Raw genomic sequence first — 18,927 nt, forward strand, 5'->3', positions numbered from 1 at the left:
AGGTCAGGTGGTCTGGTATTCCCATGTCTTTCAGGATTTTCCACAGTTTATTGTGATCCACACAGTGAAAGGCTTTGGCATAGTCAATAAAGCAGAAATAGATGTTTTTCTGGAACTCTTGCTTTTTTGATGATCCAGTGGATGTTGGCAATTTGGTCTCTGGTTCCTCTGCCTTTTCTAAAACCAGCTTGAACAACTAGAAGTTCACAGTTCACGTATTGCTGAAGCCTGGCTTGGAGAATTTTAAGCATTACTTTACTAGCGTGTGAGATGAGTGCAATTGTGCAGTAGTTTGAGCATTCTTTGGCATTGCCTTTCTTTGGGATTGGAATGAAAACTGACCTTTTCCAGTCCTGTGGCCACTGCTGAGTTTTCCAAATTCACTGGCACATTGAGTGCAGCCCTTCCACAGCATCACCTTTCAGGATTTGAAATAGCTCAACTGGAATTCCATCACCTCCACTAGCTTTGTTCGTAGTGATGCTTTCTAAGACCCACCTGACTTCGCATTCCAGGATGTCTGACTCTAGGTCAGTGATCACACCATCATGATTATCTGGGTTGTGAAGATCTTTTTTTGTACTGTTCTTCTGTGTATTCTTGCCACCTCTTCTTAATATCTTCTGCTTCTGTTAGGTCCATACCATTTCTGTCCTTTATCAAACCCATGTTTGCATGAAATGTTCCCTTGCTGTCTCTAATTTTCTTGAAGAGATCTCTAGTCTTTCCCATTCTGTTGTTTTCCTCTATTTCTTTGCCTTGATCACTGAAGAAGGCTTTCTTACCTCTTCTTGCTATTCTTGGAACTCTGCATTCAGATGTTTATATCTTTCCTTTTCTCCTTTGCTTTTTGCTTCTCTTCTTTTCACAGCTATTTGTAAGGCCTCCCAGACAGCCATTTTGTTTTTTTTTTAATCTTTTACAGAAGTTAATTACTTTTTAATAAAACTTAAGCAAACCCAGCAGAGGACTAGCCAGGATTTCCATTTTTTATATAGCTTCCTTTGTTGCTTTCATTTGTAATTTGCTTTTTAATGCTTTCTAACTTTTAAAATGTTCATTCATCTTTTGGTTCTGCATTTTTTGTGTATGAATTTGGTAAACTAATAAGTAATTTGTATCAATATTAAAGTATAGTGGATAATTTTAGATATCAAATTCAGCTACTTTGTGATTTTGTCTGAAAATTTAAATAAGCATGGATATAATTAAAGTTTTTATATAAAGGCTTTTCCTTCATTACATGTTTGATATATATTAGGTTAAGCACTTCTTTTATAAGATTATAATTACACATAACTGAAGTATACCATTTGTCATTAATAAAAGCATAACCTGTTTTTATTGATTATATATCCCTGGATTGAAAATTTTCAAGAATTTCAGAAAGCCACAATTTCCTAATAAACATGTTACTGCTATTTGAAAGAAAGTTTGACTTTGTCAGACAATCATGAATTCAGACAATCATGAAACTATTAATGAGTCAGTGAACTATAAAGTGTTACTATAGTGGCAAAAGGAACTAATTCTCTTAAACCTTTAAACACAGAGTATGCTTTGGTTTATGTTAATATTATATGTAATTCCCTTTTATAAACAATTAAAATAATGATCTTTTCTAAAGAGATCAGATACAACCTAAAGTCCTGTAAGAGTTAATTCATGACTAAATCAAATTATTTATGTTATCTCAGACTAATTGATTTGCTAATAAAAATATTAATAGTATGCCATTAACTAATGGTGGCATATCAACACTTTAACTTTCAAAGAAGTGAATCAATTTTATTACACAACATACCACAGTCACATTTCTAGTGCTGCACAGAAAGCTTAATAATCTGATTTGATGCAGTTACAGAAAATGTCTTGAAACATCATTTGCTTACTTTTACAGAGTAAGTTTGAATGGTGTTATTAGTGCCAGTTGTATCTTGAATTCACTTGCCTAATGTTGACCAAAATATTTCCCCCAAACTAAACTAAATTTTTAATGACTATTAAATCACTCTGTGGTCTATTAAAATTCTTTGACCATTTTTTTAAAAAGAGTATCTCCATTGATTTAAATAATTATTTTATAATTACCTTATTCGTTGTTGAAACCAGTGGGATTGATTAATACTTAAAAACAGAAAGAGGAAAAAAGACTGTCCCATTTCTAAATTAATTCCTCAGGAAATGAAGATTTAACAAGAGAGATGATTATCCTTTTCTATAATTCATCTTTGCATGCTAATTAATGTTAAAATTTAAATTTACTTTTCTTCTCCACAAGCTCAAAGTATTTAAAAGTGCTTTATTATTTGATATCTTACATAAACAAAATAACATGTAAGTGTATATTTAAAAACTAGATACTATGATGTGACTTTACCTCTGAACTCTCTCCATCCTATCTCTTGGTTCCTGGTAGAAGTAACTAATACACTGATTTTTTTTTTAATTCTCTTAATTTTTTTTTTTCTGATTTTATCACTTTTCTTTCTAATTTTATCTTACATTGTGAGATATATTCTGAAGTTTTTTTTTTTTTTTTTTACTTAATGCTATGCTTCTCAAATCCTTAAGTGTTTTGTGTAGTTAATGCTCATTTTCACTGCTGTATAGTATAGCACTTTGTGAATAAATGCATTTTAATCTATTCTACTATTGATGGATATTTGCTTTGATTCTGATTTAAGATTTTTGTGTTCCTTTTTAAACATCTTATTATGTATGTTTATTTTATTACTCTTTACCCTTTCTACACATATTGCAAGTAACATATTTTCCTTTAAGTACTACTTCAACAGCCTCTCTCAAGCTTCTTTATATGTAGTATTTTCATTATCATTCATTTTAAAGTATTTCTTAATTCCATTGTAATTGTTTAATTAGTATATTTCATAGAAGTTTTAGAATTTTAAATACTTTAACATTTCCAAGCCTATGGGAATTATAAAGATTATCCTCTTTTAATCAACTTCTAACTTAATTGTGTAGTAATTAGAGAAAGTGGTCTACTCTTTGAAATGTGTTGAGCTCTTATCTTATGAAATAATACATTATCTTTTAGTAAATTTCCATAAATCATTGAGAATAATATTCATTTTCTAATGGTTAGAGGCAAAATTCTATATACATTAAATTGTTGTTCATTCTCTAAGTTGTGTCTGACTCTTTGCGATGCCATGGCCATAGCACACCAGGATATCCTTCACTATCTCCTGGAGTTTGTTCAAATTCATGTGCACTGAGTTGATGATGCTATGTAACCATCTCATTCTCTGCTGTCCTCTTCTCCTTTTGCTTTCAATCTTTCCCAGCATCAGGGTCTTTTCCAATGAGTCGCTCTTTCCATCAGGTGGCCAAAGTGTTGGAGCTTCAGCTTCAGCATCAGTCCTTCCAATGAATATTCAGGGTTGATTTCCTTTAGGATTAACTGGTTTGAACTCCTTGCTGTCCAAGAGACTCTCAAGAGTCTTCTCCAGCACCACAATTCAAAGACATCAGTTTTTCGGTGCTCAGCTCTCTTTTTGGTCCGACTCTTCCATCCATACATGACTCTGGAAAAACCATAGTTTTGACGAGACAGAACTTTGTTGGCCAAGTGATGTCTATACTTTTTAATATGCCATCTAATTTTGTCATAACTTTACTTCCCAGGAGCAAACGTCTTCTAATTTCATGGCTGCAGTCACCATCCACAGTGATTTTGGAGCCCAAGAAAATAAAATCTGTCACTGCTTCCACTTTTTCCCCTTCTGTTTGCCATGAAGTGATGGGACCCAGATGCCATGATCTTAGTTTTCTGGATGTTGAGTTTTGAGCCAGCTTTTTCATTCTCCTCTTTCATGCTCATTCGAAAGCTCTTTAGTGCCTCTCCAGTTTCTGCCACTGGAGTGATATCATGTGCATACTTGAGGTTGTTGATATTTCTCCCAGCAATCTTGATTCCAGTTGTGATTCATCCAGCCTGGCATTAAGTTAAATAAGCAGAGTGACAATATACAGCCTTGTCATACTCCTTTCCCAGTTTGGAACCAGTTAGTTGTTTAAGATTCTGACTGTTGCTTCTTAACCTGCATACAGGTTTTGCAAGAGACAGGTAAGGAGGTTGGTATTCCCATCTTTTTAAGAATTTTCCACAGTTTATTGTGATCCACACAGTCAAAAGCTTTAGCATAGTCAATGAGGCAGAAGTAGATGTTTCTTTAGAATTTCTAATCCTGATTTACATGCTAATTTTGTTCAGTATTTTTAGTTCTAACCTTTAAACTGTATGAATGTCAGATTTTATTATTCTTTTTTCAATCAGTATGTGTCTGTCTTTACCCATATGTTTACCAATGTCACTATTTACCATTTCATTTGCATCTCTGAATTTCTTTTGCTGTCCTACTTCTTTCAAGACAATCTTCTTTAGAAGTGCCTTGAGCAAAACCTATTGGTGGAAAAAATACTCTGTTTTTATTTCTCTGACAATGTCTTTAAGTAATCCTCATTCCTGAGAGCCTTCTGCTAGGCACATACCTAGGTCACCAGTTATCACTCTTCGAACATTTTCAGTGTATTATTCCACTGTCTTGTTTTTGCTTCTCCCACTGAGGTGGGAGAATTTTATTATCAGTTGAATTGTCATTCCTTCCTATGTGATCTATCTTTTCTTCTGGCTTCTTTAAATATTTTCTCTTTGCATTTTATCTGCTGCAGTTTCAGTCAAGTTTTTTGGAATAAGAGCTTCTTTTTATTGTGAAATGCTTCCAGTATACATTTTTTTTTTTTCTTTTACCAATTTGAGGGATTAATGGCCTTTATTCTTCAAACATTGTGTCTGCATTCTTTTTTCTGCTGATTAGGAACGTGTTGGGTATGTATATTATGTCTTCTCTTTTAACACCTCTTTTAAGTCTTTCATCTTCTTGTGTCTCTATGCCATATGTAGGGAAATTTGATCCATTCTAACAACCCACTCCAGTACTCTTGCCTGGAAAATCCCATGGACGGAGGACCCTGTTAGGCAACAGTCCATGGAGTCGCAAAGAGTCGGACACGACTGAGTGACTTCACTTCACTTCAACACATATTTAGTAATTATTTTTTGAACCCTCTAATTTGTATTTTTCTTAAAATAGTTATTTTAAAATCTTATTTGTTATTTCACAATCACCTGTTGCTTGTTCTTATTTATAAATTTATATTTTATTTTTTAAAACATTCATATATATTAAATTTGGAATATGAAGTACTTTGTGATATAACTTTGTTGTTTGTTGTTTCTTTGGACCCTCACTCAGGATGGTCTTTTCTGTGTTTGAGACTTTATGAAATCACATTGTTTTTCTTTCCCTCATTTCTATCTGACCTTATCTTTCTTTGTCTCTGTTGTCCCTGTCGTGCTCAATTTATTCCACTCCTAGCAATTTCTTCCTAACTGAGGTGCCCCAACTTGGGAGTCAGCACGAGCTTACCAGTTTCTCAAGGTCAAAGAGTACCTGATGGCATGAGCACCCAGACTCATGGTGAACCCTGTGTGCTCGCCTGCTGAACACTGGGCAGAGTCCCTCTTAGTTTCAGCTGATGATCAAAAATTATTCTCTCTCACTTTTCAGAAAATACCTGCTGGCTGTAGGAGGGTTCCTTATTTTCAGGTTTCTCAGAATCCCCATTATTTCCTTATGCTTTCTCTTCTGGAAACACTGATCCCTGCAGGGTTTTGACTGTCTGATTGTCTCCATCCACAAGTATTTTAGGGTTCATTTCATTTTGTAGTAAATATTGCCTGTGGTTTTGCTATCTGTTCTTATGGTGGGATTTGGAGGAGATTTAAATACTGCATTGCTGTTATCTTCTCAAAAATCCCTGGGTCAGTTATATTTTCATCCTACCATCCCTGGCATAAAAAAGGATCTTAGCCCTTGCACTCCCGCTTTGCTCCTTGCACACTTAGTTTTTGAGTTCCAGTTTTAATGTCATCACTTGTCCTCAGGATGACCTCACCCTTCATGTATCAGCAGGATTTCTCCCCTGTTTCTGGGGCAGGAGGAAGGATTCTGTTTGGAGATTTTCTTTATGTCCTCTGAGTCCAGCACGGCAAAAAAAGATGTGCTTTCATAGTTGTTGTCTACCATATTATCAGAAGTATTTGTGCTTTTAATGTCACCCACACATCTCATTTTAACCAAGGCTCATGCCTTATTTTTCTCAATTAAAAAGTAAAATATCTGATAGTCTAGTTCTACATAATTGTACAAAACTAAATCTGTTGTTAAAATTGTAGAAAGCTTGACTCATAGAAGCCTCAATTTAATCTTCTTTCAAGCAAACCATCCTCATCCTCAGTTAATATATATAGACACAAACCTTTAAAAAAAAGAAAACACACTTCCTTGTAGTATATGGATGAAAACTTAATTCAGGATAAAGTTATTGACTCCTTTTTTTTTGTTGGATGCCCCTTGCTGAAATGGAATATTGCTAGAGATTGTTTGCTGGAATGGACTCTTGATGGATACTAATATCAGTGCAGGTTTTCTTAAAACAATTTAGAAATGAATACATGGTAGAAATACGAACATCCTCATAGGCTAGTGGCTGATAACAGGGAAACTGGCTTTAGATGGACTGAGTTCCCATCCTGACTTAAAAGTTTGGGTAAATTGCTTAACATCTTTGTGCTCAGTAGCCTTATTTTTTGAATGTGAATAATGATATTAAAATTACCTCTCTGAAACTTTGGGAAAATTAAGTAAGATAAAATAGAGTTTACAAGTGATTTTTGGATAGTAAGTGATCATTAATTTCAGTCTGTGAGGATGATGATGATAATGATGGTGATAATGATGATAAAAGGTTACTTCCCTAGTTAGAGACAGGCTTTGCTTATAAGCCTTTTGTGTCAAAATGGATGAAAAAATGAGATAAAATTATAATTTAAAAATCTCACTTATTTTGTTGTGGACTTAAAGCAATCCCACTTTTTTAGACACGAGTGATAAAATTCATGGAGATTTTGTTCCAGGAAGGAAAAAAAAAAAAATGGAGCAGTTACTTTTGGCTGAAGCCTTCTAAATAGGTACTAGCTGCTGGGCTCACTCCCTCTGATCCCTCCTTCTGCTAGACCCCAAAGAAAGTCCCCAGGGCTTCCCAAGTGATGCCAGTGGTAAAGAACCTGCCTGCTAATGCAGTAGACATAAGAGATGTGGGTTCAATCCCCAGGTTGGGAAAATCCCCTGGAGGAGGGCACAACAACCCACTTCAGTATTCTCGCCTGGAGAATCCCACAGACAGAGGAGCCTGGCGGGCTACAGCCCAGGGGATCACAAAGAGTCGGACACAACTGAAGGAACTTAGCATGGCACAGCACAGAGAAAGTCAGTGTAGAAGGCATAGTTGGTGAAATGTTTGTCACTGTCCATTATTAGTCTTCGGGTACCAACAATGTGGCCTCATTCATTTACTGGTGATGTTAAGTTGTTCTGACACTGCCCTCAAGACAGTGATGCCTTGTCCTTAGAGTGACGGGATAGACACTCAGAAAGGATTGCACACGTTTATCGAATACCCTTGGCTTCGCTGTGTGCAAGGTTCCAAATGTGAACTGTCTCTGCAAACTTTATTACTCCCTGTGGTCAATTCCAGGAATCTGTGGATATTGCTCAGTGTAGCAGTTAATTTTCTTTAAAACTCTTGACCATTTTAAATAATAGCATGTGTAGAAGGAGCTATTCACACCTGATAGCTAAAATAAACTGGCCGTCAACTGTTGCCTGGACTACTGCAGATTCTTAGGATGTCTTAAAAAAATATAAACTCTTAGAAGATAATATTCTATCAAGCTATTTACACACAATCTAGCAAATCAGTTGAGAAAATAATTTGAAGCTTTCCATAAGTCTGCAGACACAAGGTGATGCTGTGAGTAAGATAAAGTGAGAGAAGTGAAGAAGAATACAAAAATCCATGCTAAGCTACTTTTGTGTCTGTGCTTCAGGATGCCAGATGCTTACCTATGAGCATTTCTTGAAACTCTACACAAATCAGAATAGACTGCCAGTAGAAATAAACAGTAACTGCTGGTACACACATGCATTATTTAAGTATTTTTTATTTATTTATCCTGTTTGCTAAGAGTATGCAGAGCAGACTGGGCACTACACAGAAAAATGTTATCTGTAAAAATAACAAAATACACAATATATGCCATCAATGTGTATCCTTTAACATTTTGCTTCTCTCCAAAATACAATCTCGTTTCTCCTTTTCACTTTCTTACCCACCACTATCCTCTCAAGCTCAAGTGAAGAAGCTTTGTTTCTGCCAAGATTCATCACTCCATGTCCTCCTTGACTCTGTCCTTTCTTGTCTTCCCTGATCTTGCTCCCTCAATCCCGCACTTTCATTTCTCACTTTAAAAGGTCCTCTTCCTCCTGCTGACAAATATCTTCTGATGATTCCCTTGTATAAAGTGTCTCTTACCCTTTCTCTTCCTGAAGCTCTTGTACTTTTGTTCTGCTTTCATTTACAGCCACGCTTCTGGACAAAGCTTCCCACCAATTCTTCACCACATCTTCAGGCTTTAATTGCATGAGATATTCAGTTTCTGTGAAAGTATAGGATGGAGTCCTCAGTTTGAAAGTCAAAAGAATACATTTTTATTCTCCATTGTTTGGGATATGATTAAATTGAAGTGGTTAGGCAAACAGAACAGGTATTGCCTTTTACTCTTCTTACTGTTTCCAAAGACAGCTAGATAACTCTTCTATTCATCTACACCAAAGGAGAACAGATTGTTGAAAGAGCAGAGGAATATACTTACAGAAACTCTGCTTCATCTCTGCTCTGCACAAGTGCATGATTCATGTGTGAATTGACTCTGTCTGAGCCTTCTGGCTGCTGCTTGTTAAACAATATAATGCTAACAGCAATATAATGTTCTAGAATCAGAGAAGACCTAGTTTAGAAGGCCATTCTTGAGAGGTAGGATTGCTTAGTGGTGAACAGCACAGTCTCTGGAACCCAAAGTGGGTTGCTGAAGTCTGAATCCTGATTTTCCCACTTCTAGCTCTGGAACCTTCTAGATTTTAATGATCCTTTCTGTAAAATGGGAATGATAATAGTACCTTCTCACAGGTATGCTGAGGAGGTGAGATGTGTTAGTATCCGTGCTTAGAACAAAGGAGGGCAGCTTACAGGGCACTCTTTGTGAATTAAATATAAATCTTCATTCAAGCAGCTCTGTCCAGGCAGGTTGGAGTCCATGCCCTAGCCCTGCCAGTCACTCATTTTATGCCCTTGGGCAGTACTTAACCCCTCTCTACTCTGTCTATACAGGAGATTTAAAATAAGAGAATCTATGCAGAGAAGTGCTGTAGGGATTGAATATGCCAGTACATGTGAAATTACTTAATAGGACCCAAGAGATGGTTTAAGTGTTAGGAAATATTAACTCTTATTGCTGTCATTAAAAGTGATGTCTCAACCCTCCCAGTTTTGTCCATTAACACAATGCATATCTCTTCTAAACTTTTCCAGATATCTTGACTTCCTTGTCTTGCTTCATTCTAGATATTGAAACTTTATGACTGGCCAACACCACAACTGAACTCATAGAAAAATTAACTTTTTGTGATTCCCAGTTAATGAGTGCTTCTTAGGTTTTCCTCACTGCTGGGAATGGCACCACCGTCTTTCTTCAATCTTAATAAAAACGATGTTACCCCTTTTTGTAGTCATCTCTTGCGCTCACAGTATTCAATTCCATTTATCTCTACATACAAAGCCTCATTTACTCTCAACTTCTTCAGTGACGCCTAGTTGCAGAAATCACTGGTTTCTGGGTTGTCTATGAAAATGCATTTCCTATTTCTTTCCCTGAATCCATTCTCACATATTCTAGTTTTGTCATTTTTACTAAACACATCTAAAATATTATTTTTCTCTTGAACAACTTCCACTTGCTGTGACATTATGTAGAGACAACTCAGCCTGACCTATAAAATCTTCGCACGTGACAATTCTATCCAGCTTTCCCAGATGTGGTTCTCGTGCCCTCTTCAGTGTTCCCTGTGCTTCTTGAATAGCCTCTTTCTTTTGCTGCATCTAGTCTTTCTTCATCTGATAGCCTTCACTTTAAGCTTACTGTCTCCTTTAGTCAAAATCTCCTCTGTATGAAAGAGCTCGTTTTGAGTTAGACTTTCTTTATAAAATAATTTTCTGATTACCCCTCCCATTAAAACAAGGCATTCCCTAAAATTTCCCTGGCACATTTTGATACTTCTTTTATAATAATGACTGTACGCGTTCAGAGTCAAGTATTGAATATTTCATCCAAACCATCACTTGCCCAATGAAGGCACAAGTTATAAGAGTAAATGGGCTGTAGTGCCTTTCTCGGGGTTTTTTTCTTTTTTCTTTTGTATTCTGAGCAATGAAAATCACATGAATTGATCCTCCTTCAGTAAATTCCAGTTACTCTTAAGTTATTTACACAGAGATTGTGCCTCTAGGGCAGCTGCCCTAGGGCTTGCTGCTTATCTTGTGTCTCTGTTCTCCATCTGGTTAGCCTGAGCTGTAGACAGGTGACTCAGTTCTTGCCAGTTTCTGTCACCTGTAGTTAGTTTACTCTGGGTCAGAATACCGATTTTTGGAAAGAGAGTAAGATAAGGTTTTTCTTCTATCCACGTTTATTTCCCTGGGGGTAACAAATAGATCCAGAGAATAAGTGCTTTGGTTTTAAGTGTGCTACTATGGTGGCTCAGAGGTTAAAGCGTCTGCCTGCAATGCGGGAGACCTGGGTTCGATCCCTGGGTCGGGAAGTTCCCCGGGAGAAGGAAATGACAACCCACTCCAGTATTCTTGCCTGGAGAATCCCATGGACAGAAGAGCCTGGTGGGCTACAGTCCAGGGGGTCACAAAAAGTTGGGCACGACTGAGCGACCTTACTTACTTACTATCTACAGAAATAATATACGTCTTTCTTATACAAGGACCTTGCACCATTTTAATTTTGTAAATATTTTCCATAGAAATTAGCAGATTTTTACTACACAAATATGATCATTATTTGATTCATCTAAGAATTCTGATATTTTTTAAAATATTATGTTACTTTAAAATATAATTTAATCATTTATACCATTATTTTATTTATAACTGTTGATAGGACAGTTTAAGACCACTTAATCCAATATTTAACTGGGTTAAACCTATATTTACATGTTTTAAAAACTAATTAGGTTGAAACTTCAATAATTCATCCATAAAAAATGCTAATAGTTTTATTTTTCCCCATTTTGTTCTTTTACATAGTAATATCTCTTCCCAAAGGTCACATTTCTGTCCTACTAAAGAAAATTTGCATACTAACCTATTTATCCCTTTTCTAACTATTTATGAATAGCTGTTATGCAAAATCTGAATAAATAATATAAAACTGACCCTCTTTCCAATCATTATAAGTGCTAAAAATTTGATATAAATATGTAATGATCATTTTTTAATGATCTTTATTAATGATTAATTAATCATGTATTAGAATAATCTCCTAATTAAAATTACTGCCACATTATTCCACTATGTATCTTTTAAGTAGACTGCACAAAAGACCATGCAATATATGTAATGCACCTGAAGGGTCATTGTTTATGTCTGAGCTTTTGTTCAACTTTTAATGCCATTTCATTGTCTTTACAATCATCAGAAGTCAGCTAACAAAAGATGTGGACGGAGTATTTCCTCTTAATCTGCCATATGTGTATAAATTTATTTACCTAATATTCCCTAAATTCCAAAAGCAATTGTGGTTTGGGGAGGTAGTGTTAGGAGTCAGAGGACAGGCACATTTGGGAGGATCACTGCAGGTCCTGCTTGCCCCCACCAGACTGCTGGCCTGCTGACCACAGGCCTGGCACAGCATCTGTTTCCTCCCCACTCTCTGTCCCAGTCAGGCAAGTTGCCTTATTTGGTAGAAAGTTCTTGTTCATAGAGATACTTGATGCTGAGTTTATAGATTGAGACCTTCTAAGTCTTAAAACCCCCTAAATACAGTATCTCCTCTTTGGGAAATAGGTCATGAATTGATACATCTTTCTTTTTTCTCTAGGAGAAGATTCTGAAGATGTACCAACTTCAAAGAAAGCTAAAGGTAAGATTGTTATTTTCAGTTCACTATGAGTTTTCTCGTCTGTAAATTTTTTTCTATCTGTTTTATTTAACTATTCTGGTTCTCAACTTTACCTAAGCAAAGTTTAGATGGTATACTTATCTGTAAACAGCTTTTGTACATTATTTGGAAAACATATATGTGTGTGTATATATATATATATATAAAACATGCTATACATATATATTATACATCTGTATATATTATATATCTCTGTATATCTCTATATATTTAAGACTAACTGGACACTGATTTATTTACAAGTAATTATTAAATAATTTGTAGGCCAATAAGATTATAAGAGAAATATTTCAAAATCATAATTTCACAAGTGTTGTTTGACAGAAGGAGGACAACATAAATGTTCAAATCTGATATTGACATGTGTTTATTAAGAAAAATTAAGATAACTTGCCTATATTAGCAATAATAGCTAAAGAAAAGATGGAAGTAAGGAGAAAGAGAGAGAGGGAGGGAAGACTGATCTCAAACCTCAGAAAAATTTGCTACAACCAGATACATGACCTTAGGCGTGTATTTCCAGGACTAAATTTATTCATCTGTATTGTAAGGTTTTCAACTAATTTAATTTAATGCATTTTTTTTCCTGAAGGGTTTCCTGGCTTCCTAGTTTGGCTTGTTTTATGACAGATATTTTCTATTCTACTTTCAGACTTGCCTATGGACAGTAAGAGTTTGCCTAAGATGTACTCTTGTCATCAAAATACAAGTTTTATGGCAGTGTCTGGAATTAATAGTGTGGAAAACAGCACTTTGAGAAAAGACACAAGAGAATAGGTTTTTGATTCTTATGAGATGATTTACACCTAAGATATTTTTGAATACTAAAATGTGGGGAGTTTTATAAAACAATTATTAAGAACAATAACTTAATTTTTTTTTTTACTTCTAGAACATAACTTCTCAAACAACTTTATATACAAAGCATTTGGAAATCTTTTTGAAATGAAATAAATCGATATTGGAGACCAATAACTGTATTTATATCAGTTCCCCAAGTAATGTTAGAACTACTGATTCATGGATCACACTTTGAGAAGGAAGTTTTTTGAACTCATTTAGAATTTGATGAAATCTAAAACCTACTTCAGATGAAACACACACACATGTTCATATCTTAACATTCCATAGGTTTGTAAGAAACTTGTGAAAGTTTACCTGTGTACACCAGTTAAGAAATTCTAACCTGGGGAAAGGGGTTCAAATGAATAATGTCATTTATCCTTCATTACATAGACACGTGGTACATATCACTTCAGCAAAGGAGTCCTTGAGTCACGTGAGAAAAGGAAAGGGTGCAGGATATATGAGCCTGCTGCTATTCTTTCATGATAAGGATGACCATTAAAACTCATGTCTCTCACAAGTTTAAAATTATTTTGATTGAAACATTTGTTTCATAGCAAGATTCCATCCTTACCATATTATAACTCTGAGCATCAAAAACTCTTCAAAGAAAAGAATGAGTGTCAAGCCAGCCCTCCATTAACATCCAGCACATCAGGACCAGTTCTATGTGAACAAGTGCCTGTAGCACTTTCCATTCTTTTCTTTCATTGCCTCCTCTTCTATTACTGGCTGTTAACCTACTAAAGTTTGTAGTTAAAGACTGAACAGAATCTGAATAAGAACCTAGAATTTATTATAAGGAGGCCAAATAGCTCCTGTTTCTTTCATACTGTGTACCTTTTAAGACATTTTTTATTTCCCTACATATTTGTATAATAACTATGAATGTACAAGGTAATTACTTTCATATTTTTGTATCCACTAGAAGAAGCTGAAGAGGTATCTTCCACAAAGAAGCAGAAAAGTAAGTTAAAAAAAATGATTAAAACCACTAAGGCATTCTGTAGGTGGTACATATAAACTGAAAGTTTAGACTCTCTTAAGAAAACCAGCATTAGAAGAAAAAGATATGTAGCACATACATGAAGAGTAACATTAAAGTAGGTCACTTACATTTCTAAGAGGAGTTCTGCACTTTTCATGTCAGTCAAGAGGCACATATTTGGAGGAATTACAAAGTCATGACTGAAGTGGCATTTATTGCAAACCATTCTACACAGCTCTGATCCTGAACATTCTAACTGAATCTGTGCTTAAATGTTGCTACTGTCTGCTTTATGAAAAGACAGCTGAAGTGATATACTGAAATTTTTTACCTCAAAACGAAAAAAAATGTAGAAATAGGTCTCAGCAATTCAATTGCTTAGAAACTCACTTCTAAGATTCAAATTTCCTTTTAACTTTTCTCGCTATGTGGCAGGCTGTTAATATTCAATCTTTGGGATCGTTGATTTTATAATGCAATCAATATTCATATGCAGTTATAAAATTCAATGTCCTATTTTCTTATTATTCCAGCACATCCAAATTAGACATTTTTTCTTCAGATGGTAAAGCAATACATCTTGAATTCACATATGCATAAAAGTCATTGCTGCACAGACTAAAGGAAGGAATTTTTTAAATAAGTATAACCAAAGTTTGCTTCACATAATGCTTTTGAAATAAAAAATAGACATTTATCTGAGGAAATAATGTCAATAATGTTCTCTGGGTTCAACAATCCTTCTTAAATGTATTTCTGAAGGAAGTTACAAAAATGACCTCTATAATAGCAAACACTTCCTGTTATATTAATATATGTGAATCATTGAAAAAATATCAAGAGCCTACTATGTTTTAAGCACTGTTTAGATGCTGCGGCTACTGCAACAGATGAGGGATAACAAATTATAATCCTTCATAAATCAGGTTGTATGAAATAAGAAATAAATAAGTTGTCTTAATACTTTCAGATATGGTTGCAAAATCCATAAAGTCAGTCTAAGCATGTTTTTGATTTATATAGCAATGCTTTCCCAATTGTTCACCTACTTGTAACAATTTGTGGCTGTATCACATAATACTCAAAATCTCTTATTTCTTAAATAATTATTAAAGACAGGTGGATTATATTGATGTCAATCTCCTGGTTGGGATATTATAGTATCAGTCATTTCTCAAAGATGTTACCATTGGTGAACACTAGGTGATAGATACATGGGCTCTCTCTGCATCATTTCTTACAACTTCATGTAACTCTTCAATGATCTCAAAATAAAAATTTTAAATAAAAGTAAGTAAATAAAATAATTCAACTTTTTAGTAAAAAACAAAAGTGTCAAATATTTTCAGTTCACTTGGGGGATTTACCATAGCAAAACAATATTTTTATCTTTCCATGAAGCAGTTCTATAATTTGACATTCATGAGCCTTTTATAGAAGATCTAGAATGTCCAGCTACAATGATATTTTCACTCACAACCATTTGGCATCAATAAAATAAATGTCAGAACAGTGCCTGTGAACGAGAAGGCTCAGCTGGAAGGTAGCCTGATTCTGATGGTCTCTCCCGCTTTGAGTACTGGCTCTGCCGTTCCTCCTTCATGCAGGCCCAGCATTACTGCCTTCCTTCTCTGCAGCTTGTCCAACCCCTAACCCTAAACTCTCACAACCTTGGCGAGGGTGCAGGGGTGAGGGTTGTGTTACTGACCCTCTTTGAGGCTAAAACAAAATAGAAAACAATTCTGGATAAGATAAAGAGGAAAGAAGAACTAAATTCAAGATTTCTCCAAACCATTTTCATCAGTGAAAAAGCTCAGTGATTAAAGTCAGCTGACATCATGGGTGATGAAATCAGAATAATCCCTTGTTGTCTCCTTTAGCTTCTTTCTACCCACGCTTTGCTCTATTCTACTTGCTAAGCCCTTAGACTCATGTGGATTTAACTAGCTTCCCCCGCCCCATATTCCACATACTGCAAGCTGCAATTATCATTCTCTTTCCTGGCCAGCTGCGAGAAGTCTGTGGTTGGTTGACAGAATGCTGGCTGTTGCAAAGACTGTCTGTCTGTGGAACCCATGCCCGTATGCATTGAATTAGACTGCCTCGCAATGCTTTACCTCTGTTCCTAATCACATTCTAGTTGTTTTTTTTTTTTTTTTTTTAATAAATCATCATGCTCTCTTTCTTAGCCCCCATCAGCTTCTTCCAGTGTGTCTACTTGGATGGATACAATGGCTATGGATTTCAGTTTCCTGTCACTCCTGTGCACCACCCCGGAGAGAGCTCTGGCCAACCAAATTCTCCAGGACAGAAGCATCAACGACAATAAGACACATATGCACAGCCCTTGCAAATCGCTTTAGAACTTTGAAAATAGGATCTTTTGTTTGTCTACAGTGACACAGGCAATTGAAATCACGTAGTCCAGGGGATTTCTTTGAAAATATTTTACTCTTCTGCCTGGTGTAGAAAGGGTGAGCAAAGGGACTGAATGATAAGAAGACAAGTTGCAGGGTCTGGCGCTCAAGAATCTGTCGTTTGTTTGCTGCTGGGTGTGGGTGCTTGTATTTTTCTATTTCCAGTCACTTTAAGGTTGTTCACAAACTAATTTAACTTTTGCTTAAAAATGATCTTTTAAACATGATTGACACAATTACAAAATGAAATTTCTGGCTTCAGTTAGATATTGACTTTTAAGTGAAAACACAGACTATGCTTTAAGTTTAAAGGCTTTAGTAGCTTATACAAAAGCTGCTCTTTTGCATCATGTAGGTATCTAAACTCAGTTTACCCAATATGTTGATATTCAATAGTTTAATTTTATTTCTGTATATATATCTATTTTACTTGTGACTCTTCTCTAAAAATGGGTAACAGTTTCACCAAAGAATGCTTTAAGTTCCTTGTAATGCTCTTTTAGAGCTCAAAATACCTCTGAACTTTAGACATGATAAGATGGAGCGGAAAGGCTTGATGAATCTTATCCCTAAGATTTGTCTTGAATTACAATTAGGAAATTCACTCCAGTGGAAATACGCCATCCAATTAGGCAAGTCTGGTGAATCATTTGTTTAAATATAAGCAAATGAGATGTAGACTAGCCAGATTTCTCCAGACTGTGCCCTAGTAAAATGTCACCTGGGTGAAATTTTAGATCAGTCACCAAATTTGGGTGACAGATGCAAGAGGATTTTCATTTCACTTTAATAGGATCATTCTATGGAGTTAAATAGGTTTTATTGCTCAAAACAAAAAAAAATATAAATGTCATCAAAGTGGAAGGAACACATTTTAACCATTAAGTTTGCCATGAGATATCTTACTTGTTTTGTAGGTAATTAGTTACCAGTGCTAATGAAATGAATAACAATCTTTAACTTATTTGATGATGCATCACTGGGGAAAACAGCTATACTTTTGCCATCCTTTGTCTCTCAGTGATATAAACACTTTTGTTTTTTAACTACATTTTTCTATCAACAATAAAAGTCATGCCAGGGAATTCCTGGCAGAGTTAGGATTCCACACTTCCACTGCTGGGAGCACAGATTTGATCCCTGGTCAGGGAACTAAGATCCTGCATGTCACGTGGTACAGTCTAAATAAATAAATGAATAAATGTCATGCCACTGTGACCTTTATTATGTTTACAGTAGCAATTTAACTTATGACACATTAACTCAGGAAGTAAATTGAATTACTCTTTCTGGCTTTTTAATCATCTTCAGCAAAGTCCGAAGGAGCCAGAACCAATACTAGCCAAGTGATTTATTTTCAAGGACTGAAACTAAGTTCTTTAGGTCCAAGATGTGGAACACTGTTTCACTGGAATATCATTAGGCTGGTGCATCAGTAACATGTTAATTATTAATAACGAATTTTCAGTGACTTTTGTGAATAGTTAATCTTGGCCACTGGCTGGTAGACCTAACTTATACCACAAAAGCCAATGATATGATGAACCAAGATTAATGCCACTCCATATGGAGGGCTGCCTGGAAGTGTGTAACTTCAGTACCAATCAGATGGTACCATCTTATAAAGCCTCTTCTTGTAACAGTGAAAACTTGTGGGTAGGACAGTGGATGAAGTTTATTGCTCAACTACTCCTCCAGTTTGTCCAATTTAATGACTAAAGGAATAGAGAAAAAAAATGATGGTTTTCTCAATTTCATAGAAAAGAATGGTTTATCCATTCATTCTTTACATTCAATGACTGTTGAGCATTTACTCTTTCTAAGGCGCTGTGTTAGCACTGGGCCATATAAGGAAAATATCAGAGATAAATTCTGTTCCCAGTGCTATCCTGACACAGTATGTGGCCTTGGAAAATTTGCTAAACATTCTGTGCTTATTTTTCCCATGTGTAAAATAAGGATTTCTGGACAAACAACCTTATACCTCACAGATGTACCGTGGAGACTGAGAAAATATCTTAATATGGACATGACAAAAAAGTGTCTGAAAGAATACTTTTGAATGTGGCACTACTTGTTCCTCTGAGTGCTTTTCTACATTATATTATGGTCTCTTTCATTCTCATCATGAAAACTATTTGATAAAAAATAAAATATGACAGCTCCTTGTAATTAGACAAATCAATTATGCTGTAAACAATATTAACAGTGTTGTTACAGTGTATCTGCTTGAAGTTACAATGAAATAGCACCTGAAAATTGTTAACTAAACTCTCATCTGTTCATACAGTTCCATCAAATAAAGTATTTTAGTCCTTTCATGTTTGTGCTTTACATTTTAAAATGAAAAGATAAACGGTTGGTTTAAAAGTAGTTCACTCATAATTCATGTCATATTGGTTATGAATGTGTAAGTAGTTGATAATTGTTTTAGTTCTTCATTTTGTCTAACTGGTATGGGCTACTCATTTCCGTTCTTTACTCTTCCCTTCTCTTTACCTTCTCTT

General features: G+C 35.3%; 1 protein-coding gene across 50 annotated transcripts in view; it reads left to right on the forward strand.

Annotated features, from left to right (window-relative positions):
- Positions 1-18,511, forward strand: part of TRDN (triadin) — a 415,136-nt gene extending 396,625 nt beyond the window's left edge. For 43 of the 50 annotated variants that reach the window (XM_061427426.1, XM_061427396.1, XM_061427383.1 and 40 more), the window contains 3 exons: positions 12,089-12,130; positions 13,944-13,982; positions 16,193-18,511. In XM_061427426.1, the coding sequence (XP_061283410.1) occupies positions 12,089-12,130; positions 13,944-13,982; positions 16,193-16,332 (221 nt within the window). In that variant the 3' untranslated portion in view covers positions 16,333-18,511. Of the gene's footprint in view, positions 1-12,088; positions 12,131-12,821; positions 13,889-13,943; positions 13,983-16,192 lie in introns of those variants that run through there. The other 7 variants (XM_061427384.1, XM_061427388.1, XM_061427382.1 and 4 more) reach the window with 3 other exon arrangements.
- Positions 18,512-18,927: the final 416 nt, after the last annotated feature.

The sequence above is a fragment of the Bos javanicus genome, chromosome 9, assembly GCF_032452875.1.
Source record: "Bos javanicus breed banteng chromosome 9, ARS-OSU_banteng_1.0, whole genome shotgun sequence".
Lineage (NCBI taxonomy): Eukaryota > Metazoa > Chordata > Mammalia > Artiodactyla > Bovidae > Bos > Bos javanicus.